This window comes from Electrona antarctica (assembly GCF_951216825.1).
Source record: "Electrona antarctica genome assembly, chromosome: 5".
Classification (NCBI taxonomy): Eukaryota; Metazoa; Chordata; class Actinopteri; order Myctophiformes; family Myctophidae; genus Electrona; species Electrona antarctica.
In genome coordinates, this window is record NC_136810.1 from 25,729,045 (window position 1) to 25,754,545 (window position 25,501).

General features: G+C 41.0%; 1 protein-coding gene across 2 annotated transcripts in view; it reads left to right on the plus strand.

Moving 5' to 3' along the window:
• The window catches only part of abcc8 (ATP-binding cassette, sub-family C (CFTR/MRP), member 8), a 129,396-nt gene that overhangs the window by 97,615 nt on the left and 6,280 nt on the right, over nt 1–25,501 (plus strand). For both annotated transcript variants that reach the window (XM_079501909.1, XM_079501910.1), the window contains exons 31-37: nt 13,013–13,126; nt 13,300–13,420; nt 14,809–14,939; nt 16,509–16,587; nt 17,461–17,569; nt 18,197–18,300; nt 20,829–20,962. In XM_079501909.1, the coding sequence (XP_079358035.1) occupies nt 13,013–13,126; nt 13,300–13,420; nt 14,809–14,939; nt 16,509–16,587; nt 17,461–17,569; nt 18,197–18,300; nt 20,829–20,962 (792 nt within the window). The remainder of the gene's footprint in view (nt 1–13,012; nt 13,127–13,299; nt 13,421–14,808; nt 14,940–16,508; nt 16,588–17,460; nt 17,570–18,196; nt 18,301–20,828; nt 20,963–25,501) is intronic.

Consider the following 25,501-nt stretch of genomic DNA (forward strand, 5'->3'; position numbering starts at 1 on the left):
CTTTTCAAAAAAGAGGTGCACTATGGGTGAACTGAAGAGCTGCAATGCATTGTGGGATGTGTAGTTGATCTTTTAAGTGCTTTCCATTAACACTCCTTATGTCACGTTTCTTCAGCAACTACAATGATGAATGCCTGATTTATTTCACTTTCATTCACAATATAATATAATAATACAGATTGTTTGGGCCTTAAACTGATTATTTTCTTACAACCTGTCAATTAATGTATGTTGTCTGTATTGACTGTATGATGCAGTTTTTAAAAAAAAACTTATTTCAAGCAGTTTTTTTGTGTTTGATATTAAATTATATGGTTAATATCAGGTGGGTTACACTCAGCAGTGGTTCTGGGGAGTTCCAGTTGTTCGAGGACCACCAGTGGTCCTTATAGGGGTTCCAGGTGGGCCCCAGCTAAATGATGGAGAGTTGGTTAAACCAAATGGACCCTTATAGATCTACGTAAAATGAAAAATGAAAGTTATGAAACCAATAACTGCGTCTGGCACCACAAGGGTGCCAGAGGGTAGTTGCAAATTCTGCACCCTCATAGTTTAAATTTAAAAATTTGATTGACATTTGACAATTGACATTTTTATTTGCCGGCCTCAGTCATTTAATCCTGGAGCCAAGCATGGTGTGCACGTGTGTCTGTGTGTGTGTGTATGTGATTGTAAAATCCATAATCTTTTCAAATAGCTGTTAATGTGTGTGGGTGCCGCTACTACACACATTGGAAAGATTTAGCATAGACAACCAAGTATTAAAGAAGGTCTTTCCCCCTCCGTAAGGTTGCAAGATACCATCCTGGAATTTATACCCTCACATCAGTAAGCAGGAACTGGGAATGGCAATGACGGACCTGAAAGTCTGACGTGGCATATGCATGTCAAACTGGGGGTCCTTGAAAAAGGTTGAAATCACTGCTAGAGCCGTACATATCTTATATCAGTATTATCAAGCTCAAAGTTTCCATGGGAAATCTGAGCATGAGAGAGGTCATGTAGGACATGTAACTTCTCTGCCTGGATAGCTGTGGCGGTGGGGGTCTTTCCCTGTCCCCCACTCAATAACCATTGACACAGTTGTAGTTATATTTACACTTTTATCTCAAAATGATTTTTCTATTCTACTGTTAGCTGTATCCTATCCCCCCACCCCCCTACCACACACACACACACACACACACACACACACACACACACACACACACACACACACACACACACACACACACACACACACACACACACACACACACATACATACATATGCCTACATTCAGTTTTCTTGCATTTTGCTTATCTTAGGAGGTGATAACTTTGATTCAGACAGACAGACAGACAGACAGGCTGTATGTCTGTCTGTCTATCTCACTGTCTGTCTCGCTGATAGATAGATAGATAGATAGATAGATAGATAGATATTTTCAAACCCCTCTGGGCAGGTGGGAGACTGGCATGTTATATTATGATGGTGCCATTTACCAAAACACAGACAGGCACCATGCACATTTTGCAGGTGCCTGTGAATTATTTTGTAGTCCACTTCCAACTCTGTGTGGTCGATCATACGTCGATCTAACTACAGACAAATGAGCTGCAATGTTTTGGGAAGAATGTCCTGGAACACAGATTGTCGGAGAGACACGAGACCCATTTCATCGGATTTGGCATCCTTCAAATATGAAAAATGTGTCCTGCCTGAAAAAAAAGGATTTTGTTTAAATATTAAAATGATTTATAATGCCCAAAGGTCGCTTCAAAGTCTTGGGTGACTGTTGACCTTTAGGAGTGTCCGTTTGGGAGGAGACTTATGTTTTCTCGTTCGTCTCGGCCAGCCGATCGAGGATCTGTTTTCCGTTTGTCTCTACGATTTTTGGGGAATTTACTATTGATTTTAAGGACAGAAGGCCGCAAATGTTGAATCGGCTTAGTCCGAATGTCGTGTCTATTCCTGGATCGTGGACGCTTAGAAGTGTCGGAGAGACACGAGACCCATTTCATCGGATTTGGCATCCTTCAAATATGAAAAATGTGTCCTGCCTGAAAAAAAAGGATTTTTTTAAAATATTTAAATGATTTATAATGCCAAAAAGGTCGCTTCAAAGCCTCTTGGGTGACTGTTGACCTTTAGGAGTGTCCGTTTAGGAGGAGACCTATGTTTTCTCGTTCGTCTCGGCCAGCTGATCGACGATCTGTTTTCCGTTTGTCTCTACGATTTTTTGGGAATTTACTATTGATTTTAAGGACAGAAGGCCGCAAATGTTGAATCGGCTTAGTCCGAATGTCGTGTCTATTCCTGGATCGTGGACGCTTAGAAGTGTCGGAGAGACACGAGACCCATTTCATCGGATTTGGCATCCTTCAAATATGAAAAATGTGTCCTGCCTGAAAAAAAAGGATTTTTTAAAAATATTTAAATGATTTATAATGCCAAAAAGGTCGCTTCAAAGCCTCTTGGGTGACTGTTGACCTTTAGGAGTGTCCGTTTAGGAGGAGACCTATGTTTTCTCGTTCGTCTCGGCCAGCTGATCGACGATCTGTTTTCCGTTTGTCTCTACGATTTTTTGGGAATTTACTATTGATTTTAAGGACAGAAGGCCGCAAATGTTGAATCGGCTTAGTCCGAATGTCGTGTCTATTCCTGGATCGTGGACGCTTAGAAGTGTCGGAGAGACACGAGACCCATTTCATCGGATTTGGCATCCTTCAAATATGAAAAATGTGTCCTGCCTGAAAAAAAAGGATTTTTTTAAAATATTTAAATGATTTATAATGCCAAAAAGGTCGCTTCAAAGCCTCTTGGGTGACTGTTGACCTTTAGGAGTGTCCGTTTAGGAGGAGACCTATGTTTTCTCGTTCGTCTCGGCCAGCTGATCGACGATCTGTTTTCCGTTTGTCTCTACGATTTTTTGGGAATTTACTATTGATTTTAAGGACAGAAGGCCGCAAATGTTGAATCGGCTTAGTCCGAATGTCGTGTCTATTCCTGGATCGTGGACGCTTAGAAGTGTCGGAGAGACACGAGACCCATTTCATCGGATTTGGCATCCTTCAAATATGAAAAATGTGTCCTGCCTGAAAAAAAAGGATTTTTTAAAAATATTTAAATGATTTATAATGCCAAAAAGGTCGCTTCAAAGCCTCTTGGGTGACTGTTGACCTTTAGGAGTGTCCGTTTAGGAGGAGACCTATGTTTTCTCGTTCGTCTCGGCCAGCTGATCGACGATCTGTTTTCCGTTTGTCTCTACGATTTTTTGGGAATTTACTATTGATTTTAAGGACAGAAGGCCGCAAATGTTGAATCGGCTTAGTCCGAATGTCGTGTCTATTCCTGGATCGTGGACACTTAGAAGTGTCGGAGAGACACGAGACCCATTTCATCGGATTTGGCATCCTTCAAATATGAAAAATGTGTCCTGCCTGAAAAAAAAGGATTTTTTAAAAATATTTAAATGATTTATAATGCCCTAGAGGTCGCTTCAAAGTCTTGGGTGACTGTTGACCTTTAGGAGTGTCCGTTTGGGAGGAGACCTATATGTTTTCTCGTTCGTCTCGGCCAGCCGAATTGTATGCGCATAGCCTACTGTACAGATTAGGCAAGCAGGGCTCAGAGCATTATTGGTTCCCAGTCCCTGATGGCTCATTGAAGTCAGTCAGAAGGAGATATTTTAAAATATGTCCTCTGCATGCTCATGGATGACTAAGACCCCTACACATTCTGTATCCGGCCGGTTGACAGGTCACTAAAGTCATGCCTGTGTGCCGTAAACCCCTTCAAACTGTTGAAGAGCTTATACAGTTGGTGAAGAAGCCTGCATGTATGGGGGGCTGAGGTGGACTCGGGAAACCTTGATGTTTAAATCCTCAGGCCTCTGAGCGTTATGGGCTCCCATGAGTCCCCGATTATATATTGCTCATTCAAGTCAGGCACAATACATAATGTAATTATCAAACAAATAGGTTATATGTTGTCCCTTTCGCACTGTACAATGTTTCTGTCTGTGTGTGTGTGTGTGTGTGTGTGTGTGTGTGTGTGTGTGTGTGTGTGTGTGTGTGTGTGTGTGTGTGTGTGTGTGTGTGTGTGTGTGTGTGTGTGTGTGTGTGTGTGTGTGTGACTTCAGTTAATAATATCTCCATATGTATAACCATTCAGTCAATTACTGTTTAAACAAAGCTGGTGAGAAATGATGACCAAAAGCTGACTAGAGTTGCTATATAGACAAATTTCAGAAAGGTCAGCTGGTGCAGCATTTAAGGGTTTCTATTAAAAATAATAAAGAATGGCAAGTGAAAGGGTATTAGGAGGACTGTACTGGTCAAATGACGTGAACTGCACAGTTCCCTCGCCGTTTGTGGAGGGCAAAGCGGGAGGTCTTCCAGGACATTCTTCCCAAAACATTGCAGCTCATTTGTCTGTAGTTAGTATGATCGACCACACAGAGTTGGAAGTGGACTACAAAATAATTCACAGGCACCTACAAAATGTGCATGGTGCCTGTTTGTGTTTTGGTAAATGGCACCATCATAATATAACATGCCAGTCTCCCACCTGCCCAGAGGGGTTTGAAAATATCGTGGCAGCCAGCGAGACAGACAGACAGACAGACAGACATACAGCCAGTCTCGCTGTCTGTCTGTCTGTCTGTCTGTCTGTCTGAATCAAAGTTATCACCTCCTAAGATAAGCAAAATGCAAGAAAACTGAATGTAGGCATATGGATGTGTGGGTGTGTGTGTGTGTGTGTGTGGGTGTGTGTGTGTGTGTAGGGGGGTGGGGGGATAGGATACAAGCTAACAGTAGAATAGAAAAATCATTTTGAGATAAAAGTGTAAATATAACTACAACTGTGTGGGGGACAGGGAAATCTGCCGATCTACAAGCTCACAAAGCGTCGCAATGAAATAGGTTGAGAGTTTGTAAATCAACTGTTTCCGGTGGGCGTTACTTTACCAGGGGCCGCGCGCGGCGTCGTGCAAGTGCACTGCACACACAGACACAAACAGTAAACACAGACGCACGTGGAGCCTTGGGAGTTTTACCGTTTATTTTACAAACTTTAGGCCTACATTAAATTATTATTAGCACTCTCTCTCGTCTCTCTCCGACGAACACTCCTTTCGTCCATTTTACCCTACATGGCACGTGCAGTAGCCAGTGTGCATGCTGTACTTTCAAAGTAGCATTTTCTACAGCAAGACAGGAATCTGTTAATGTGTTGGTAACACTACCTTCAGCAAGATATGTTTAACGGTACACAAACGTTTTTGTCCGTGCACCCCCTGTTACCTCCTGACCTAGCTGAGCTGACGAACCTCCAACGCTCAGTCTCTCATTTGGATGAAAAGTATACATTTTTTACTATGATTATGGAAAATAATCACAGAATGTCACTGCACTGAAAGACATGCCAGCTGCTGTATACTCCTGCAGCTGCTCTATACATCTCCTTACAACAGTGTTGCAGATTTGGCTGTTTGTGTTAAATATCACCATAAATCCACCATTACCCTTTTCATGTCACGCACCCCATAGAGCAGTGGTTCCCAAATGTTTTCATGTCAAGGACCCCCAAATTGACATTTATTAGCCCGCGCCCCGCGGACTCCCATTTGAAAAGATATGTCAGGAACTCCCATAAGAGAAGATATGTACGGCTCTAACAGACCCCCCATTTAATGGCATTTCCATCTCTGGGACCCCAATTTATATTGTAAAATCAATGTTAATTGAGAGTGTACACATGGTTCCATTTGTACACTCAGAGTTATAGACCAATAAGGGTCCATTTGGTTCCAAACTATCATTTAGCTGGGGACCCCCTGGAACTCCCTCAAGGACCCCTGGGGGTCCCCAGACCCCACTTTGGGAACCACAAGGGGTGCACGCACCATAGTTTAACCCCTGGTTTAACCTATGTAATTGTTGGGCAGAATGGCCCCCCAACAACCTTTACACAATAGAGTGCCACCCCCCTTTTGTTTTTGAAAAATCGTGGAAATGTGTTATTTGGAACACGTGACAAAAATAAGATGTAGCTGCTGGTATCCTTATAGTATTGTTACTGTTACCACCCAACTCTATTTTGGAGGTTTTAGATGATGGCATAAATCAATGCTATTAACACACAATGAAATCGTAAAAGGTGCTTTGAACTAAACCTCTTAACTCAATTGGACACTCAAACTGTCTGTTAAAACAGCTAACTCTACCACCTCTCATGCAAGTAAGTGACAATATATAAATTCCAACTTTGAGGCAGTATTGCTTTGTTTAAAAAAGAAATGTTTTCTTCATTTTCTGAAAAAAATAACAGTGGTTTCTTCCTGACAGCAGAGATGTATGTCCTTGTGATGTATATTGGGTTTGTATTTGATAACATTTGGCATATCAAAGAACTCAGGATATCAGCTCTGTATTCTACAGAAAATCCAGTGACTTATCCAATGAGATATTTTGGGATTCTGGGCATTTTCGCCCAGTAGAAATCACCAGATTCTGTCAATGTTCATGAACTACCAAGTACCAATATCAGTAAAATATCTCACTCAAAACAGGCCCAATGGCCATATGGTGCATATGAACAAACTCAGGATATGCATAAGAAATGTCCGTATTCTAGAAGAATCCTAAACCCGGAAATTAGGGATTCTTGCTATTTTCGCCCTCAGGTCATTTTCGGAACACATACATGTCAAAAATAAAATTACGCTCATATCCTAGTACAATATATTGTCTTCAGGGTGTATATTGAGTTCATATTTTACATAATATGCCGCATATCAACAAACTCAGGATATGCATAAGAAATGTCCGTATTCTAGAAGAATCCTAAAACCGGAAATTAGGGATTCTTCCTATTTTCGCCCTCAGGTCATTTTCGGAACACATACATGACCAAAATAAAATTACGCTCATATCCTAGTACAATATATTGTCTTCAGGGTGTATATTGAGTTCATATTTTACATAATATGCCGCATATCAACAAACTCAGGATATGCATAAGAAATGTCCGTATTCTAGAAGAATCCTAAAACCGGAAATTAGGGATCCTTGCTATTTTCGCCCTCAGGTCATTTTCGGAACACATACATGACAAAAATAAAATTACGCTCATATCCTAGTACAATATATTGTCTTCAGGGTGTATATTGAGTTCATATTTTACATAATATGCCGCATATCAACAAACTCAGGATATGCATAAGAAATGTCCGTATTCTAGAAGAATCCTAAAACCGGAAATTAGGGATTCTTGCTATTTTCGCCCTCAGGTCATTTTCGGAACACATACATGACAAAAATAAAATTACGCTCATATCCTAGTACAATATATTGTCTTCAGGGTGTATATTGAGTTCATATTTTACATAATATGCCGCATATCAACAAACTCAGGATATGCATAAGAAATGTCCGTATTCTAGAAGAATCCTAAAACCGGAAATTAGGGATTCTTCCTATTTTCGCCCTCAGGTCATTTTCGGAACACATACATGACCAAAATAAAATTACGCTCATATCCTAGTACAATATATTGTCTTCAGGGTGTATATTGAGTTCATATTTTACATAATATGCCGCATATCAACAAACTCAGGATATGCATAAGAAATGTCCGTATTCTAGAAGAATCCTAAAACCGGAAATTAGGGATTCTTGCTATTTTCGCCCTCAGGTCATTTTCGGAACACATACATGACAAAAATAAAATTACGCTCATATCCTAGTACAATATATTGTCTTCAGGGTGTATATTGAGTTCATATTTTACATAATATGCCGCATATCAACAAACTCAGGATATGCATAAGAAATGTCCGTATTCTAGAAGAATCCTAAAACCGGAAATTAGGGATTCTTGCTATTTTCGCCCTCAGGTCATTTTCGGAACACATACATGACAAAAATAAAATTACGCTCATATCCTAGTACAATATATTGTCTTCAGGGTGTATATTGAGTTCATATTTTACATAATATGCCGCATATCAACAAACTCAGGATATGCATAAGAAATGTCCGTATTCTAGAAGAATCCTAAAACCGGAAATTAGGGATTCTTGCTATTTTCGCCCTCAGGTCATTTTCGGAACACATACATGACCAAAATAAAATTACGCTCATATCCTAGTACAATATATTGTCTTCAGGGTGTATATTGAGTTCATATTTTACATAATATGCCGCATATCAACAAACTCAGGATATGCATAAGAAATGTCCGTATTCTAGAAGAATCCTAAAACCGGAAATTAGGGATCCTTGCTATTTTCGCCCTCAGGTCATTTTCGGAACACATACATGACAAAAATAAAATTACGCTCATATCCTAGTACAATATATTGTCTTCAGGGTGTATATTGAGTTCATATTTTACATAATATGCCGCATATCAACAAACTCAGGATATGCATAAGAAATGTCCGTATTCTAGAAGAATCCTAAAACCGGAAATTAGGGATTCTTGCTATTTTCGCCCTCAGGTCATTTTCGGAACACATACATGACAAAAATAAAATTACGCTCATATCCTAGTACAATATATTGTCTTCAGGGTGTATATTGAGTTCATATTTTACATAATATGCCGCATATCAACAAACTCAGGATATGCATAAGAAATGTCCGTATTCTAGAAGAATCCTAAAACCGGAAATTAGGGATTCTTCCTATTTTCGCCCTCAGGTCATTTTCGGAACACATACATGACCAAAATAAAATTACGCTCATATCCTAGTACAATATATTGTCTTCAGGGTGTATATTGAGTTCATATTTTACATAATATGCCGCATATCAACAAACTCAGGATATGCATAAGAAATGTCCGTATTCTAGAAGAATCCTAAAACCGGAAATTAGGGATTCTTGCTATTTTCGCCCTCAGGTCATTTTCGGAACACATACATGACAAAAATAAAATTACGCTCATATCCTAGTACAATATATTGTCTTCAGGGTGTATATTGAGTTCATATTTTACATAATATGCCGCATATCAACAAACTCAGGATATGCATAAGAAATGTCCGTATTCTAGAAGAATCCTAAAACCGGAAATTAGGGATTCTTGCTATTTTCGCCCTCAGGTCATTTTCGGAACACATACATGACAAAAATAAAATTACGCTCATATCCTAGTACAATATATTGTCTTCAGGGTGTATATTGAGTTCATATTTTACATAATATGCCGCATATCAACAAACTCAGGATATGCATAAGAAATGTCCGTATTCTAGAAGAATCCTAAAACCGGAAATTAGGGATTCTTGCTATTTTCGCCCTCAGGTCATTTTCGGAACACATACATGACCAAAATAAAATTACGCTCATATCCTAGTACAATATATTGTCTTCAGGGTGTATATTGAGTTCATATTTTACATAATATGCCGCATATCAACAAACTCAGGATATGCATAAGAAATGTCCGTATTCTAGAAGAATCCTAAAACCGGAAATTAGGGATCCTTGCTATTTTCGCCCTCAGGTCATTTTCGGAACACATACATGACAAAAATAAAATTACGCTCATATCCTAGTACAATATATTGTCTTCAGGGTGTATATTGAGTTCATATTTTACATAATATGCCGCATATCAACAAACTCAGGATATGCATAAGAAATGTCCGTATTCTAGAAGAATCCTAAAACCGGAAATTAGGGATTCTTCCTATTTTCGCCCTCAGGTCATTTTCGGAACACATACATGACCAAAATAAAATTACGCTCATATCCTAGTACAATATATTGTCTTCAGGGTGTATATTGAGTTCATATTTTACATAATATGCCGCATATCAACAAACTCAGGATATGCATAAGAAATGTCCGTATTCTAGAAGAATCCTAAAACCGGAAATTAGGGATTCTTGCTATTTTCGCCCTCAGGTCATTTTCGGAACACATACATGACAAAAATAAAATTATGCTCATATCCTAGTACAATATATTGTCTTCAGGGTGTATATTGAGTTCATATTTTACATAATATGCCGCATATCAACAAACTCAGGATATGCATAAGAAATGTCCGTATTCTAGAAGAATCCTAAAACCGGAAATTAGGGATTCTTCCTATTTTCGCCCTCAGGTCATTTTCGGAACACATACATGACCAAAATAAAATTACGCTCATATCCTAGTACAATATATTGTCTTCAGGGTGTATATTGAGTTCATATTTTACATAATATGCCGCATATCAACAAACTCAGGATATGCATAAGAAATGTCCGTATTCTAGAAGAATCCTAAAACCGGAAATTAGGGATTCTTGCTATTTTCGCCCTCAGGTCATTTTCGGAACACATACATGACAAAAATAAAATTACGCTCATATCCTAGTACAATATATTGTCTTCAGGGTGTATATTGAGTTCATATTTTACATAATATGCCGCATATCAACAAACTCAGGATATGCATAAGAAATGTCCGTATTCTAGAAGAATCCTAAAACCGGAAATTAGGGATTCTTGCTATTTTCGCCCTCAGGTCATTTTCGGAACACATACATGACAAAAATAAAATTACGCTCATATCCTAGTACAATATATTGTCTTCAGGGTGTATATTGAGTTCATATTTTACATAATATGCCGCATATCAACAAACTCAGGATATGCATAAGAAATGTCCGTATTCTAGAAGAATCCTAAAACCGGAAATTAGGGATTCTTGCTATTTTCGCCCTCAGGTCATTTTCGGAACACATACATGACCAAAATAAAATTACGCTCATATCCTAGTACAATATATTGTCTTCAGGGTGTATATTGAGTTCATATTTTACATAATATGCCGCATATCAACAAACTCAGGATATGCATAAGAAATGTCCGTATTCTAGAAGAATCCTAAAACCGGAAATTAGGGATCCTTGCTATTTTCGCCCTCAGGTCATTTTCGGAACACATACATGACAAAAATAAAATTACGCTCATATCCTAGTACAATATATTGTCTTCAGGGTGTATATTGAGTTCATATTTTACATAATATGCCGCATATCAACAAACTCAGGATATGCATAAGAAATGTCCGTATTCTAGAAGAATCCTAAAACCGGAAATTAGGGATTCTTGCTATTTTCGCCCTCAGGTCATTTTCGGAACACATACATGACAAAAATAAAATTACGCTCATATCCTAGTACAATATATTGTCTTCAGGGTGTATATTGAGTTCATATTTTACATAAAATGCCGCATATCAACAAAACTCAGGATATGCATCAGAAATGTCCGTATTCTAGAAGAATCCTAAAACCGGAATTTAGGGATTCTTGCTCTTTTCGCCCAGTGTTCTGTTAAACGCAGCGGTTCCCGGGTGCATGCACCCCCTGTTAACTTCTGTTACCTTCTGTTACCTTCTGTTAAACGCAGCGGCCCCCTGTTACCTTCCGACCTACCCCCCTGTTACCTTCCGACCTAGCTGACGCACCCCCCACATGGAAATAAAAATTGCATAAGCTATATAGAGACATATATTTCCTATACATATATGCACATATATGAACCTGAATTTGGCAGCATAGGCTATATTCTTGCCTTAATATTGGCATAATATGTTAGAGTACATACTAGCCAACACAAACTCGGGACTCCTGAATGGCTGCCCTCCACACCCTCCTGTGTAGCATCAGGGTCTCGAGCTCTGCAGTATTAGCTCCACTCCACTATCTATGTATTATGGTGGTGCACCTCTTTCCCCTCCTCCTAGCTGTGCCTTGGATTGGCTCCCACTGTGTCAGTTTGCTTGGCACCAGTTGCAGGTGGCTAGCACAGTGCCCAGCCAGCCTCATCCTTCTCTCTCCGACCTCTCCTTATCTGTGACCCCGCCGTGGGAGGCCCCTGCAGAGGTCCACGTTTCTGAAGTGGTCCGTCCTTTTGACACCAAGTTCCATTCGTAGCATTCTTATGTGTAGAGCCATCAAGTGCCTTTCCCTGCTGTACTGTGGTTCCACCAGGGTTGAACCATTAATTGGTTCAGATCCCTAAAAGTTGGTTCGGAACTGGAACCAAAAAAAACATTTCTTCTTGCCCTGGAGTGGGAACCACAGTGAGCGTGTCACTATTCAAGTTGTAAGATGCAGATGTGATATAAATCATCATAAAAAATAAAAAACGGAACCAGTTCTAGAACCAAAGTTCTTTTTGGTGGAAAAGGGGCCTGGCAGTGTCCATGTCTCGGCCCTGTACAGCAGTACTACTGACTGTAGCCACTAACAGCCGCCACTTGATTTCATCTCCCATGTCAGATTTCCACACTCCTATCCCATGCAAGATAAAGGCTAAAGGCTATTTAAGAAGCAAGCAAACCATTCATTTACGGTCCTAGGAAAGCATACTTTTACTCCATAACTTTTAAAATGTGTATGTATTATTATAGAACCTTTAACCTCTATTGAGCTCTGTTTACACACCTGCTTGTATTCTGTTGGGAGGTAGTGGTCACAGTTTCTCGGTGCTTTTTGTTTTCCATGAGCAACTACTCCCTCTGTGGGCATTCTGAGAATGTCTTTCATGTCATATTTTCATGACATACACTCACTGTGCTCAGGTAGTAACCAATACCATCCTAGTTAATGTATGGACAATAGTCTGTAATGTATAGGCCACACATACCATATATTTCACTCCTCATTTTCACTCCGCATTATGCTCACTGCACTGTTCATCTAAATTGGACCCTTGTGGGTCAATTTTCACAGAGTTAAATTAACTCCCGGCCCGTGATGTTGCTGTGAAGACGTCCTTAAGATATGTTTAAATTCATCTCCAGAGCAGGATTTGATTATATTGTGATCAAATTGTTTACAGTAATATTAATATAGTATTTGTATTTTTGTAGTTTCAGTATATGAATAATAGATAATGACATATTAAGACAAATGTTCTTCTCTTCCTACTCTCGATGGTCATGTGGTCCTCTCTCTTTCTCTCTGTCTGTCTCTCTCTCTCTCTCTCTCTCTCTGTCTCTCTCTCCCTCTCCCTAGGAGTATATAGGAGCGTGTGTGGTTTTAGTAGCAGCGGTCGCCTCCATCACCAACGCCCTGACCAATCACCTGTCCACTGGTCTGGTGGGACTGGGCCTGACTTATGCACTCATGGTGAGACCGATTTGTCGCTATATCTCAGGCATCATACCTTTTAATTCCATTTTATAAAGTGAGGATGCATTGCCGTTGTCCCTCTCCTGCATGCCCTGGGGTCCCATTATGACATCCATACCCAGCCTGCCTTTCAAAGCCCACCAAGTTAACGCGCCCTCCGTGTATTATAGGTCTCCAACTACATGAACTGGATGGTGCGGAATCTGGCAGACATGGAAGTGCAGCTCGGCTCCGTTAGCAGGATCAACGGCCTGCTTAAGACCGAACCAGAGAACTATGAAGGGTTGCTCAGTGAGTACTGCCATCGTGTACGGTTTCACCTGATATTAAACCATCTCTCACGGAGGTGGCAGCTGCACGATTAAATTGTCCCCCGAGCAACCATCTGAGGTCAACGTAGCAATGTCCTGCTCTCTAATGGTTAAGTTCAATCTGTGTGAGAGTTTATCTAAATATATCATTTGACAGCTGAACTGGGAAGTCCTTCTGCTGACCATGCAGCAGAGCCATTTAGTTAATTAGTTTTTTAGCTGATGTGAGCTGATTTTCTGTAGCAATTTATTTTTATGTCCCCCGTCTTTGCAATGGTTGAAACGTTCTAAATGTGTTACCGTTAATCATGTCACGAAATAATCGAGAGCTCTTGTCAGCTCTTATCGACCAATCTAACCTGGAACGAGCTGTAATTCTGCAGAGAGAGACCACAACACCTGCGTATATACAAAGAAGACACAGCATCCTGTCTCTGTGGATGATACAGTTAACCAAACTTTGAGACACAACATTTTGGAATTAATATCTTTGTTATGGTTGTCCCGATCGGATTGGGTGATCAGAGATCGGGGCCGATCACGTCATTTTCAAATGATCGGAATCGGATCGGGAGCCAAAAAACGTGATCCCTAGTATCAATATTATATCCATATCATGATATTAGACTGGATATTGTCTGTGATTTGGGATATTGTACTATTGTGATATGGCATAAACGTGTTCTATAAAATATAAATATCGGATCAGGGAAAATCGGTATCGGCAGATGCTCAAAATCAGATGATCGGAATCGGATTGGGAGCAAAAAAAACGTGATCGGGACATCCCCAATCGTTGTTATTATTTAATTAATATAATTAATTAAGAATTAATATATTGATATTAATATTAATATGAATTAATATATTATTAATTCATATATTATGAATTAATATATCGTCTCTGTCGGGTCGGGTGGAAACATCATATGTTCAGGACGTTTCTGCCCGACAGAGACAATATACTCATTAGGCTGCTCATGAGAGTACAATTCAGAAATGGTAAATGATCCATATAAACAGACTGCTGCCAACTCGCTCATAGTATGAGCTCAAAAGAACCCTTATGCTTAATTTATACTCACACAACAAAGTCTAAATCAGGCATTACATATAGCCTCATTGTGTTGCAGCCCCAGAAACATGACCTCATCAGATTTCAGCTGTTGCCTTTTCTTTCCTGTCTGTCTGTCTGTCTGTCTGTCTGTCTGTCTGTCTGTCTGTCTGTCTGTCTGTCTGTCTGTCTGTCTGTCTGTCTGTCTGTCTGTCTGTCTGTCTGTCTGTCTGTCTGTCTGTCTGTCTGTCTGTCTGTCTGTCTGTCTGTCTGTCTGTCTGTCTGTCTGCCTCTCTGCCTGCCTGCCTGCCCAGCTGCGTCTCAGGTCCCTGATGGCTGGCCCCAGCAGGGAGAGATCCAGATCCAGAACCTGAGTGTCCGTTACGACACCACGCTGAAACCTGTCCTCAAGAATGTCAATGCACACATCAGCCCGGGCCAGAAGGTACAGTACAACAATACACAGTGTTGTTTTTGGCAGCAAATTTTGATTTTAGTTTTAGTCGTAGTCTCTCGACTAAATATCATAAGATTTTAGTCGACTAAATCTAAAGTTGATTTAGTTCGATGATATACGCGTATCTCGATGCCGTCGTAACTGTTTTTTTCACTTGCTGAAAATAGACGATCTACAACAAGCCCACGTCTATTTTCAGCATGCAACCAAGTGTAAAATGACTTATACTGGATCTCTTGTCCACTAGTCCCTTCCTAACATTTTAGTCTAGTTTTTATTTGTTGACGAAATTGTCAGTAGCCTATTCTTAGTTTTAGTCATCATAACTTTAATTTTCATTTAGTTTCCATTTAGTTTTTGTCAGTGGAAAAAGGTAGTCGACGAACATTTTTCGTCTTAGTTTTAGTCGACGAAATCAACACTGATACACAATGCCCATTGCTGCTAGCCTGTCGGCCAGAAACCTTCCATCTCTGTGTTTGACCTATTTGTGTTTTTTTTTCTTTCTTTTCTTTTTCTTTGTAAATGAATGCCCTGCTTGATCATATACTACAGCGTCACACGAAAGTATCAAAAGTAGCAGAGCTACACGCTCGAAATCGCTGCGCAAAGCGATGCATTTTGAGCTTATGGATCTGCTACTTTTGCAATTTTTTTATTTGAACGCTGAAAAAGTAACAGTTGGACATGAGGTTTCCATCCGACATAATGTATGTTCATGTGACATGGAGTGGTGCTGTAGGAACGTGTGCAGCTGCAGGAGGGTTTGTTTTTAATTAAATTATCCTTCTAAAGATTCACTTCCAATTAATGATAAATGAGGTAAATTTGGGGTACTAGACTTTGATTACATCTTGTCAAATATTTTTCCTAAAACACCATGCTCACCCATGTTCATTGATTTGAACTGACCCAAAGTCAGAGCTTTGTGGAGGGATCTAACATTACAAAAGGGTTAGGGTTGTCTCTTGTGAAGCCCAGACCTCCGAGTTGTTTCCTGCAGAAATATTGGACTATATTAGATCAATGAAAAATGGTAAAAGACAAGTCCTGGTCTGGATGTTTTCTGTAAAGAGTTTACAGGACATTTGCATGCCGGATATATCTGTTCCTACTCAGGATGCTCTCTCACTCAATTGAATGATGCCTTAAACTGTTCCTTCTTCCTGCAGAATAATCTCCATGTTTAAAGTTGATTTCAAAATACATGTATTGAAAATTAAAATCAAAATAAAAGTTGAGTTACAAAGTTGATTATTCTATAGAGGTTATGCACATGCATATAGTGAGTGGCAAAGTGAGTTTCAAAGTGAGTTTAACGTCATTTAACGTTGTTTAATGCAATCATATAGGACTTTCAACAAACTCCCACTGTACCTTCGACAGGCAGCCTCTGTAGACATTTTTAAAGCACAGCTCAAGACCCACTTCTACACTCTTGCTTTTAATTGATCTTTTAATTTTTTGTTATTCATGTCCTCACTGTAGCATGTGTTGCATTATTCTATATTATTCTATTTTGATATATCTTGGCTGAGACTGTGTGTTTGTACCCAGGTGGGAATCTGTGGCAGAACAGGCAGTGGCAAATCATCTTTCTCCCTGGCATTTTTCCGCATGGTGGACATGTTTGAAGGTAAATAGTCACGCAGATTATTTTTAAGCTGTTTATAAAGCTGCAGTCCATAACAGTTATGTCTTACTCAGGATTCAAAGCTGTGAACCGTTGGATACTCTCTCAATTTACAATTTAGGCATTTAGCAGACACTCTTAATCCAGAGCGATTTACATTAGGCAAGAACAAAAGCATGGGAATACATCACATATATAAAATGCATTTATCATGAAACATGCGTAAGCTAAGAACGTAACTAGAACATATCTATATAATGACACTATACATATAACCTATACATATATACTATACTATGCTATACATATGTACTATGATGTGCTATGACAACATACAGTGCAATTATTGTGCTGTCTACATGACATATAAGCTATAAGTCTGTTTCAAATGCTATCTAAGTCTAAAAAGTGCTATCTAAGGGGGTAGGATAAGTGCTATGGGCCATGATGGAGTCTGAAAAGGTGGGTCTTCAGACTACGGCGGAAGATTGGGAGTGATGCTGCAGTTCTGATTGCATACAGATTGACTTACTTACTTACTTCTGATTCCATACAGATTGACTTACTTACTTACTTCTGATTGCATACAGATTGACTTACTTACTTACTTACTTACTTACTTACTTACTTACTTACTTACTTACTTACTTACTTACTTACTTACTTACTTACTTACTTACTTACTTACTTACTTACTGGGTTGAAATTGTATTAATTCATATAAGTTCTGAATTGCAGCTTTAATAACAATCGCTAGTTTAAAGTTCCTGAATTCAACAACAGGACATGAAAGGCTATAGTATTTTATATATAGCACAAAAGTCATTTTATTCCGTTCTATATGATGAACTGTTGGAACGTTTCTTGTGACTACAGGGAGGATCGTTATAGATGACATAGACATCGCCAAGCTGCCTCTGCAGACCCTCCGCTCTCGGTTCTCCATCATCCTCCAGGACCCCATCCTGTTCAGCGGAAGCATCCGGTAAGATGAACACCCTGACACTGTTCTCCAGTGGTGGGAAAAGTACTCAATTGCTTTACTTAAGTAAAAGTACCAATACTGCAATTTAGAAGTACTTCGTTACAAGTAAAAGTACGGAATTGAAAATGTACTTGAGTGAAGGACAAAATTATCGGCATCAAAATGTACTTACATTTTAAAAGTAAAAGTACTCATAAGTTCAAAATGTGTACACAATCTATTGAAAATAGCCGAAATGTGTAGGGTTGAAGTGGTTAATGTATGTTTTCTAATCAAAATTAAAATCGCCAAAGTACATAGTAACTAAAGTTTTCAAATAATTGTAGTGTAAGTACAGTACTTAAGTAAAAGTAGTGGGGTGTTGGTGACAGGCTGAGTGACAGATAGTGATACTAGTGGGGTGTTGGTGACAGGCCTACTTCATTTGAAGTTGTTTTGCAGTTTTCCAGTAACTTGGTCAATTGATGAACTGTGTGTGTGTGTGTGTGTGTGTGTGTGTGTGTGTGTGTGTGTGTGTGTGTGTGTGTGTGTGTGTGTGTGTGTGTGTGTGTGTGTGTGTGTGTGTGTGTGTGTGTGTGTGTGTGTGTGTGTGTGTGTGTGTGCGCTCTCGTGCGTGTGCACGCGCAGCTTCAACCTGGATCCAGAGATGAAGGCTACAGATGAGATGCTGTGGGAAGCGCTGGAGATTGCACAGCTGAAACTTGTGGTCAAATCTTTGCCAGGAGGCCTGGGTGAGTGTTACAACAACTATCTGTTATAACTAGTTAACACTTATTGTGCCCAGGACGTCCCCACACATCTTTTTAATTACACCCATAGGAGGCCCAAGACGCCTGGAGACGTCCTTTTAATTGGTATAAAATGTGTGCGTGCGTGCGTGTGTTGGTGTGTTCAGGGCTGTTTGTTTCCATCCTTCATATTCAATTCATCTGAATATTTAATTACATACAAATATACAGCACAGTGCTATTACAAAAAAAACATAATTTTATTGACATGGGAGCGAAATTTATTTAACCCCTTTTCTGAGCCAAATCTGGGTTGAACTGTATTGGTGGAGCTCCATCTGGTGTTGAGGTTATGTGTTACAATGCAATCTACAACGTGTGCATTTAGCGTATGCTTTTATCCAGTGTGAGATCAGAGTAAACAGTAAGAATAAACCCTAGTCAGCAAACAGCAAGGTAAATAGTCACGTAGAGCGCAGAGAGAACAATGTACCGCCTCAGAGAAACTAGAATGAACAATGAACCTAGTATTCTCAAAAAATATTTTAAACATTTGTGGTCAAGAAAAAAATCTAAATCTAAATAACAGAAATGTGAACAAGTAGCCAACCTATATCTGCATAGAAGAAACTGGCATCTACTGTATCAAGAAGCGAGAAACTAACAACTATTGAAAAATAAAGTAGGGATACATGAAGGAGAGAGTAGTGAGGTTGAGTCTGACGAGCACTTCATCCTGGTGTCCACTATAGAGCCATGATCGATCATCATCATTAACTTTGCCCTCTCATTTAGCTAATGTGCTGTAGCGTACTGTATGTGTGGCAGGAGGCTGGTTGTCACTTAATGATTTGTACAGTGGACTCTCAATAAATGCTTACAGTGTATTACAATGACAAACACATTGAATGCATCCCACTTCTGATGGAAGGGGCGTTTTGAATTGCCCACACAGCTGTCTAATTAATCAAATTGTTTTTTTTAATGTTTTTTTTGTGGCTTTTGCCTTTATTTTATATTTTTTATAGAGGGACAGACAGTAGGCTCACAGGAAATGGGGAGAGGTGGGGGGGTGACATGCAGTAAAGGGCAAGTCTATCGGGATCGGGAGTCAAACCCGCGGCACACTGCCAGACTTGGACTACCGGCCAAGGTGCCTGGACCGCTGAGCCATGGCCCAGGCCAATCAAATTGTTTTTAATCAATAACCACTTAAAGCCAGTATACTTCGTTGAGTCCCTGACAGGTTGGTACTTAGTTTGTCCGCTCCTTTTTCCCCTGCCTTTTTCTTTTGTTTTTTTTCCCTCTACAGTCTACAGTCTACACCATACAGTATCTCTTTGCTGAAAATTGTCTACAACTTAAAGGACAACTTTAGTTTTTTTCAACCAAGGTTCATGTTTTAGGTTGTTATTAGAGAAAGTAAAAGATGAGTGTTTTTTTTTCATTCGCTGCTTTCTTTCGTTTTAGGGATTTTAGCTGTTTTTAAAAGGGGGCGGGGGCATTCGAGCATGGGGCTAAATATGTATTTTTTTACACAATATTATGGCGATTTATTTTTTTATTATTTACTATAGTCCTACTAGACCCCAGGAAATTACATCTGTCCACAGAAGATCACAGGATCTACTGAATGTGAAGTTAGCCTATACTGGGGGGAAGCCACACTGTGTGTCATAGGCTCAATATGTCAGTTTGACACATTCAGTAGATCTCATGATCTTTTGTGGCCAGATGTAATTTCTTGGGGTCTAGTAGGACTATATTAAATAATAAAAAAATAAATCGCTAGAAAATCTTGTAAAATAATACATATTTAGCCCCTTGCTCGAATTCCCCCGCCCCCTGTCAAAAACAGCTAAAATCCCTAAAACGAAAGAAAGCAGCAAATGAAAAAAAATGAACACTCATCTCTTACTTTTTCTAATAACAACCTAAAACATGAACCTTGGTTGAAAAAGTTGTCCTTTAAGCTCACAATGTATTGCAACATAATGCGTTGTGAGCTTGTAGAAGATTGGCTGTTTTGCAACGGCTAAATGCACATATTAAAACAAAAATTAAATACAGTCGGCCTGGATATCTTACGGTATCAATTCTGTGGCTGTTTGTTGCACGGTACCGTGACCCTCCTTACCGGTGAACTCACCGTATGACTGGGTTATACAAATGATTTGATTTGATTGCCTTCGTACTGCCATGCGCTGTGGAAAAAGAGGTTCATTCACCATTAACTAAAATTTAAAATGGCTGAATTGTGAGGGATTTTTCCTCACAATTTAGATTTTATGTATCAGTTTTATTTCTCACAGATGCCTATCACATGCCTATCACAAATGTGAGAAAACTCTAAATTCTGCTATACAAATCCCAATTGCCAGAATAAGTCTCATAATTCTGAGATATATTAGGTCACAATTATATGTGGACTGCATAAGTTCACAATTGCGAGAGAGAGAAAAAAAGTGTTTGTATTCAGTGGTGGACACAGCTCGATCATTTATTTGTGCTGGTTCTTTGTGTTCCATTAGATGCCATGGTGACCGAGGGAGGAGAGAACTTCAGTCAGGGTCAGAGACAGCTGTTCTGTCTGGCCAGGGCCTTCGTGAGGAAGAGCAGCATCCTCATCATGGATGAAGCCACTGCATCTATAGATATGGCCACAGTGAGTGTGTCTATATAGTAAATGTTGTGTTCATTTAACTGAGAATGAACCGATACACTTTAACTGAGAGTGAGTGAACAAATACATTTGTGCACAAGATTATGTTATTTTTGTGATATATTATGTTATTAAGATGATGATAAATGATCTTTAAACAACCAGCAACTTAAACATACACATTTTACTTTAGATTAATATGCAACAAAGAGCGGGGGTGGGTGGGCGGGCGCTCAGATCGGTGTACTAATAGGATCCACCGGCTGTTTAGGCCGGCACCCACCTCTCTAGACCAGACATTGCATTGGCTGGGGCAGGCTACTGCTCTAGTGACTCCTGCATTGGCTGTGGCAGGCTACTGCTCTAGTGACTCCTGCATTGGCTGGGGCAGGCTACTGCTCTCGTGACTCCTGCATTGGCTGGGGCAGGCTACTGCTCTAGTGACTCCTGCATTGGCTGTGGCAGGCTACTGCTCTAGTGACTCCTGCATTGGCTGTGGCAGGCTACTGCTCTCGTGACTCCTGCATTGGCTGTGGCAGGCTACTGCTCTAGTGACTCCTGCATTGGCTGTGGCAGGCTACTGCTCTAGTGACTCCTGCATTGGCTGGGGCAGGCTACTGCTCTAGTGACTCCTGCATTGGCTGTGGCAGGCTACTGCTCTAGTGACTCCTGCATTGGCTGGGGCAGGCTACTGCTCTAGTGACTCCTGCATTGGCTGTGGCAGGCTACTGCTCTCGTGACTCCTGCATTGGCTGTGGCAGGCTACTGCTCTAGTGACTCCTGCATTGGCTGTGGCAGGCTACTGCTCTAGTGACTCCTGCATTGGCTGGGGCAGGCTACTGCTCTAGTGACTCCTGCATTGGCTGGGGCAGGCTACTGCTCTAGTGACTCCTGCATTGGCTGTGGCAGGCTACTGCTCTCGTGACTCCTGCATTGGCTGTGGCAGGCTACTGCTCTAGTGACTCCTGCATTGGCTGGGGCAGGCTACTGCTCTAGTGACTCCTGCATGTTGGGCTGTAGGGAGGAATAGTTTTTTGTCTGTAGACATGACAAACGGTAGCAACGTTGACCACCGCTTAACTACAGCAACCTGCAAAATAATTTGAAAGATAATCGGAAGCTGCAAAGAAAGGTGAGATCTTGAAGGAAGAAAAAGAGGCTTGAATTACGAATCCATTTATACACCCTCACTTAAATGAATACAGGCTTTGACTGTGTAGTGCAGGCATTTGCAGCTCTCAGCTGCAAATGCCTCAGAGAGTGTAAGCAAATGATTGCTTCCCACTTCAGTTACTTTAATTTATGCATACTGACTAATGACACGCACGCACGCACGCACGCACGCACGCACGCACGCACACACACACACACACACACACACACACACACACACACACACACACACACACACACACACACACACACACACACACACACACACACACACACACACACACACACACACACATCATCATCATCATCATCCTTCGACTGTCGTCGAGATCGTAGATGCCACGTCTTTCCATCGGGTCCTGTCAGCCATTGCTGCTCCCAGTTCTTGGAATGTGAGTCCTGTGTCCCTGGAGATTGTGTCAGGATATGTATGAGGCCTGGTTCCTCTGGACGATTGGGGGAGCCGCCATAGCAGGATATCTGATATTACTTGATCCTTGGAGCGGTAGCAGTGACCAGCAAAGATCGCTCTACGACATGCTACGGTTGTTGTTATTGGTGGCAGTTCACCATAGATCTGCTCTTTGGTTGGATGAGTTTTCCAGGAAATGTTTTTAACACACATGAGGAGTCTTGTATATGTGCCATCAAGCCGGTCTTGTAATTCCTTCTTCATAGTCCATGTCTCAGCACCATATAATAGGATGCTTTCAACACAGGCCCTGAAGAAAGAGACCTTGGTGGAGGTTGAAACGCTGGACTGCCAGACTCTGAGGAGTTTGTTGCAGGCGTTCCAGGCTTGTCCCTTTCTGGCAAGAAAGTCCTTTCTGCTGTCCGCCACATATGAACCCAGATATTTAAAGTCCTCGACTTCCTTAATGTGTGGTCCATCCATTGATGTAATACTTGGATGGGTAGGGTTTCTTGGCATTTAACTTGAGTCCTAGTTTGGCAGCGGCTTCTTCAAATGAGATGAGCAGCGTCTGAGCAGATTGTATGTGCTCAGCGGTCAGGGCGACATCATCTGCATAGTCGAGGTCAGTCAGGTATTTCTCGCTCCGACGACCAGATCTCCTTCCAACCATGAGGCCTTTGTCTCTGCAGAGGCCACTACGATGACAAACAGGAAAGGTGCAAGTGTGTCACCTTGGAGAATTCCAGCTGTAGTCTTGAATTCTTTTGTTGGACCATCGTGGCTCTGAACGAAGCTGGTGGGATTTTTGTACATTATGGCAATGGCTTCAACAATCTGCTCAGGAATTCCATAGTTATGGAGGATGTGCATCATGGCTGATCTGTTCACACTGTCAAAAGCCTTTGAGAAGTCTACAAATATGATGGTGCCTCTCCTCTTTGAAATCTTGAGTTCCTCAATGATTCGCCTTATTGCCAGAATCTGTGGAAGGGTGGATCTTTTCTTCCGGAACCCATTTTGGTTCCTTCGAAGAATCGGGTCAAGGTGTGGAGTGATCCTGTTCAGAAGAAGAGAGTTGTAGACTTTTGAGGCAATGGCAGATAAAGTGATGCCCCTGTAGTTGTTTGGTTGTTGTAGATCACCGGTCTTTGGTAGACTTGGAGGACTTGGAGAATGGTTTGGGCTTCCTACCCTTGAGTGTTCCGTTGCAGAATTCCAACAGCTGATTGTGGAAGAGCTCGTGCTTCCATAGGAAGGCTGGAATATTATCAGGTCCTGGCGTTTTGGCCTTGTTGAGGTTCTTCAGGACTGATTGGAGTTCCTCCATGGTAAACAGGTTGGTATCAATGGGTAACCTTTCACTCACCCTTCTGTTGTAGAAAGGGTCATTCAAGTCAACCGATTGTTGGTCAAGAGTTCCAAGAAGAGTGCTGAAGTGATCAAACCATTTGTTAAGTCTTTCTTGAGTGGTTTCTCCGCTGATCTTTATAATTGGAGAGGCCTTTTTGTTTGTTATCTCCCTTAGAGCTTCCCAGGCTGCGCCATGTCGCCGTCCAATGTGAGCCTTTTCCAGTTCCTTGGTTTTAGCTAGGAGCTGTTCTTCAAGCTCTCTGGTGTAGGCATCTTTGAGTGCAGTCTGGGCAGCATCTAGTCTGAGTTCAGAGCCCCTTGTGGGACGAGCTCTATGAGAGTTGGCCACACTCTTCAGTACCCTTCTTGCCTCCAGCACTTTACCACTGTTGGAGATCAGATGTGACTTTTTCTTCTGTCTGGGAAGGCTGTCAAGGGCAATTTCCCGGGTTGCATCTACAAGCTTGTCATACTTTGAGCTGATGTCAGTTGGGTCGTCCAGTTGGTCAATAAGAGCAGAGTATCTGTTATGGACTGCTATTGTAAATTCCTGGTTTAATGTGTTGTCTGATGACACTTTCTTCCAGTCTATTTGTTTCATGGGGTCTTTGGTTGGTGGTTTGCTTTGCCTGTAGCTTATTTTAAAAGTACCAGAAACTATCTTATGATCTGAGCCCACACTTGTGAATGATGTGTAGGCACGACAGTTTTTGATGGTGTTTTGCCACTTCCTCTGAACAAGGATGTAGTCTAACTGTCACAGGTATCCGCGAGGAGACCTATGTGTCCACAGTCTGTTCAGGCGGTTCTGAAACCTTGTGTTTGCAGCAATGAGATTCCACTGTTCCATGAAGTCAGGAATCGGCCATTCTTGTTAGTGGCTTTATGGTAGGTGAATCTGGCCTTCTCAGGGCCCAGCTGGGCATTGAAGTCACCTCCTATGATCAGCAAGTTGTGTGCAGGAACAGCAGCCACAGTAGTTGATAGCACTTTGTAGAAGTTCTCGGTATCAGTTGTATACCTCTCCTCATTGGTGGGACTATAGCAACAGATGACAGTTGTTTGTGGGTTGCCTAATAGTGTGAGAACCACAATGCGCTCATTGATCTTATTAATATTGAGGCATGTTTTCTGAGCTCTGGGGGACAGGAGAAAGCCAACGCCCCTCACTGTAGCATTGATGGTGTTCTTCTCTGCTGAGGCTGTTACAAGTAAGTAGGCGCCAATCTTTTCCTGCATCAGAACTTCAGTATGATGGGTTCGGTGCTCCTGCAGACAGATCACATCGATGTTATATTGGAGGGCATGGTGGAAGAGTTCTTCTTTCTTTGAGACATGGTTGATTGTCCGAACATTGAAGGTGCTGATATTGCAGGGGGTCATGCGACGAAGGAATCTTCTTTCCAGGTCTTCTTTGTCCAAATCAGAGCTGATCCTTCCATCCGGATTTCGGACCAGTTCATCATACATTGTGGCAGGGACCACAGTGGACTTAGAAGGCCTGGGGGGGACAGGGGCTTTAACCCTGGTGCTATTGAGTCGTGACATCATTAATCTTGTCGTTTGCTTTAGTGCATCTGAGGGCGCAACTCCTTCAGTCACCC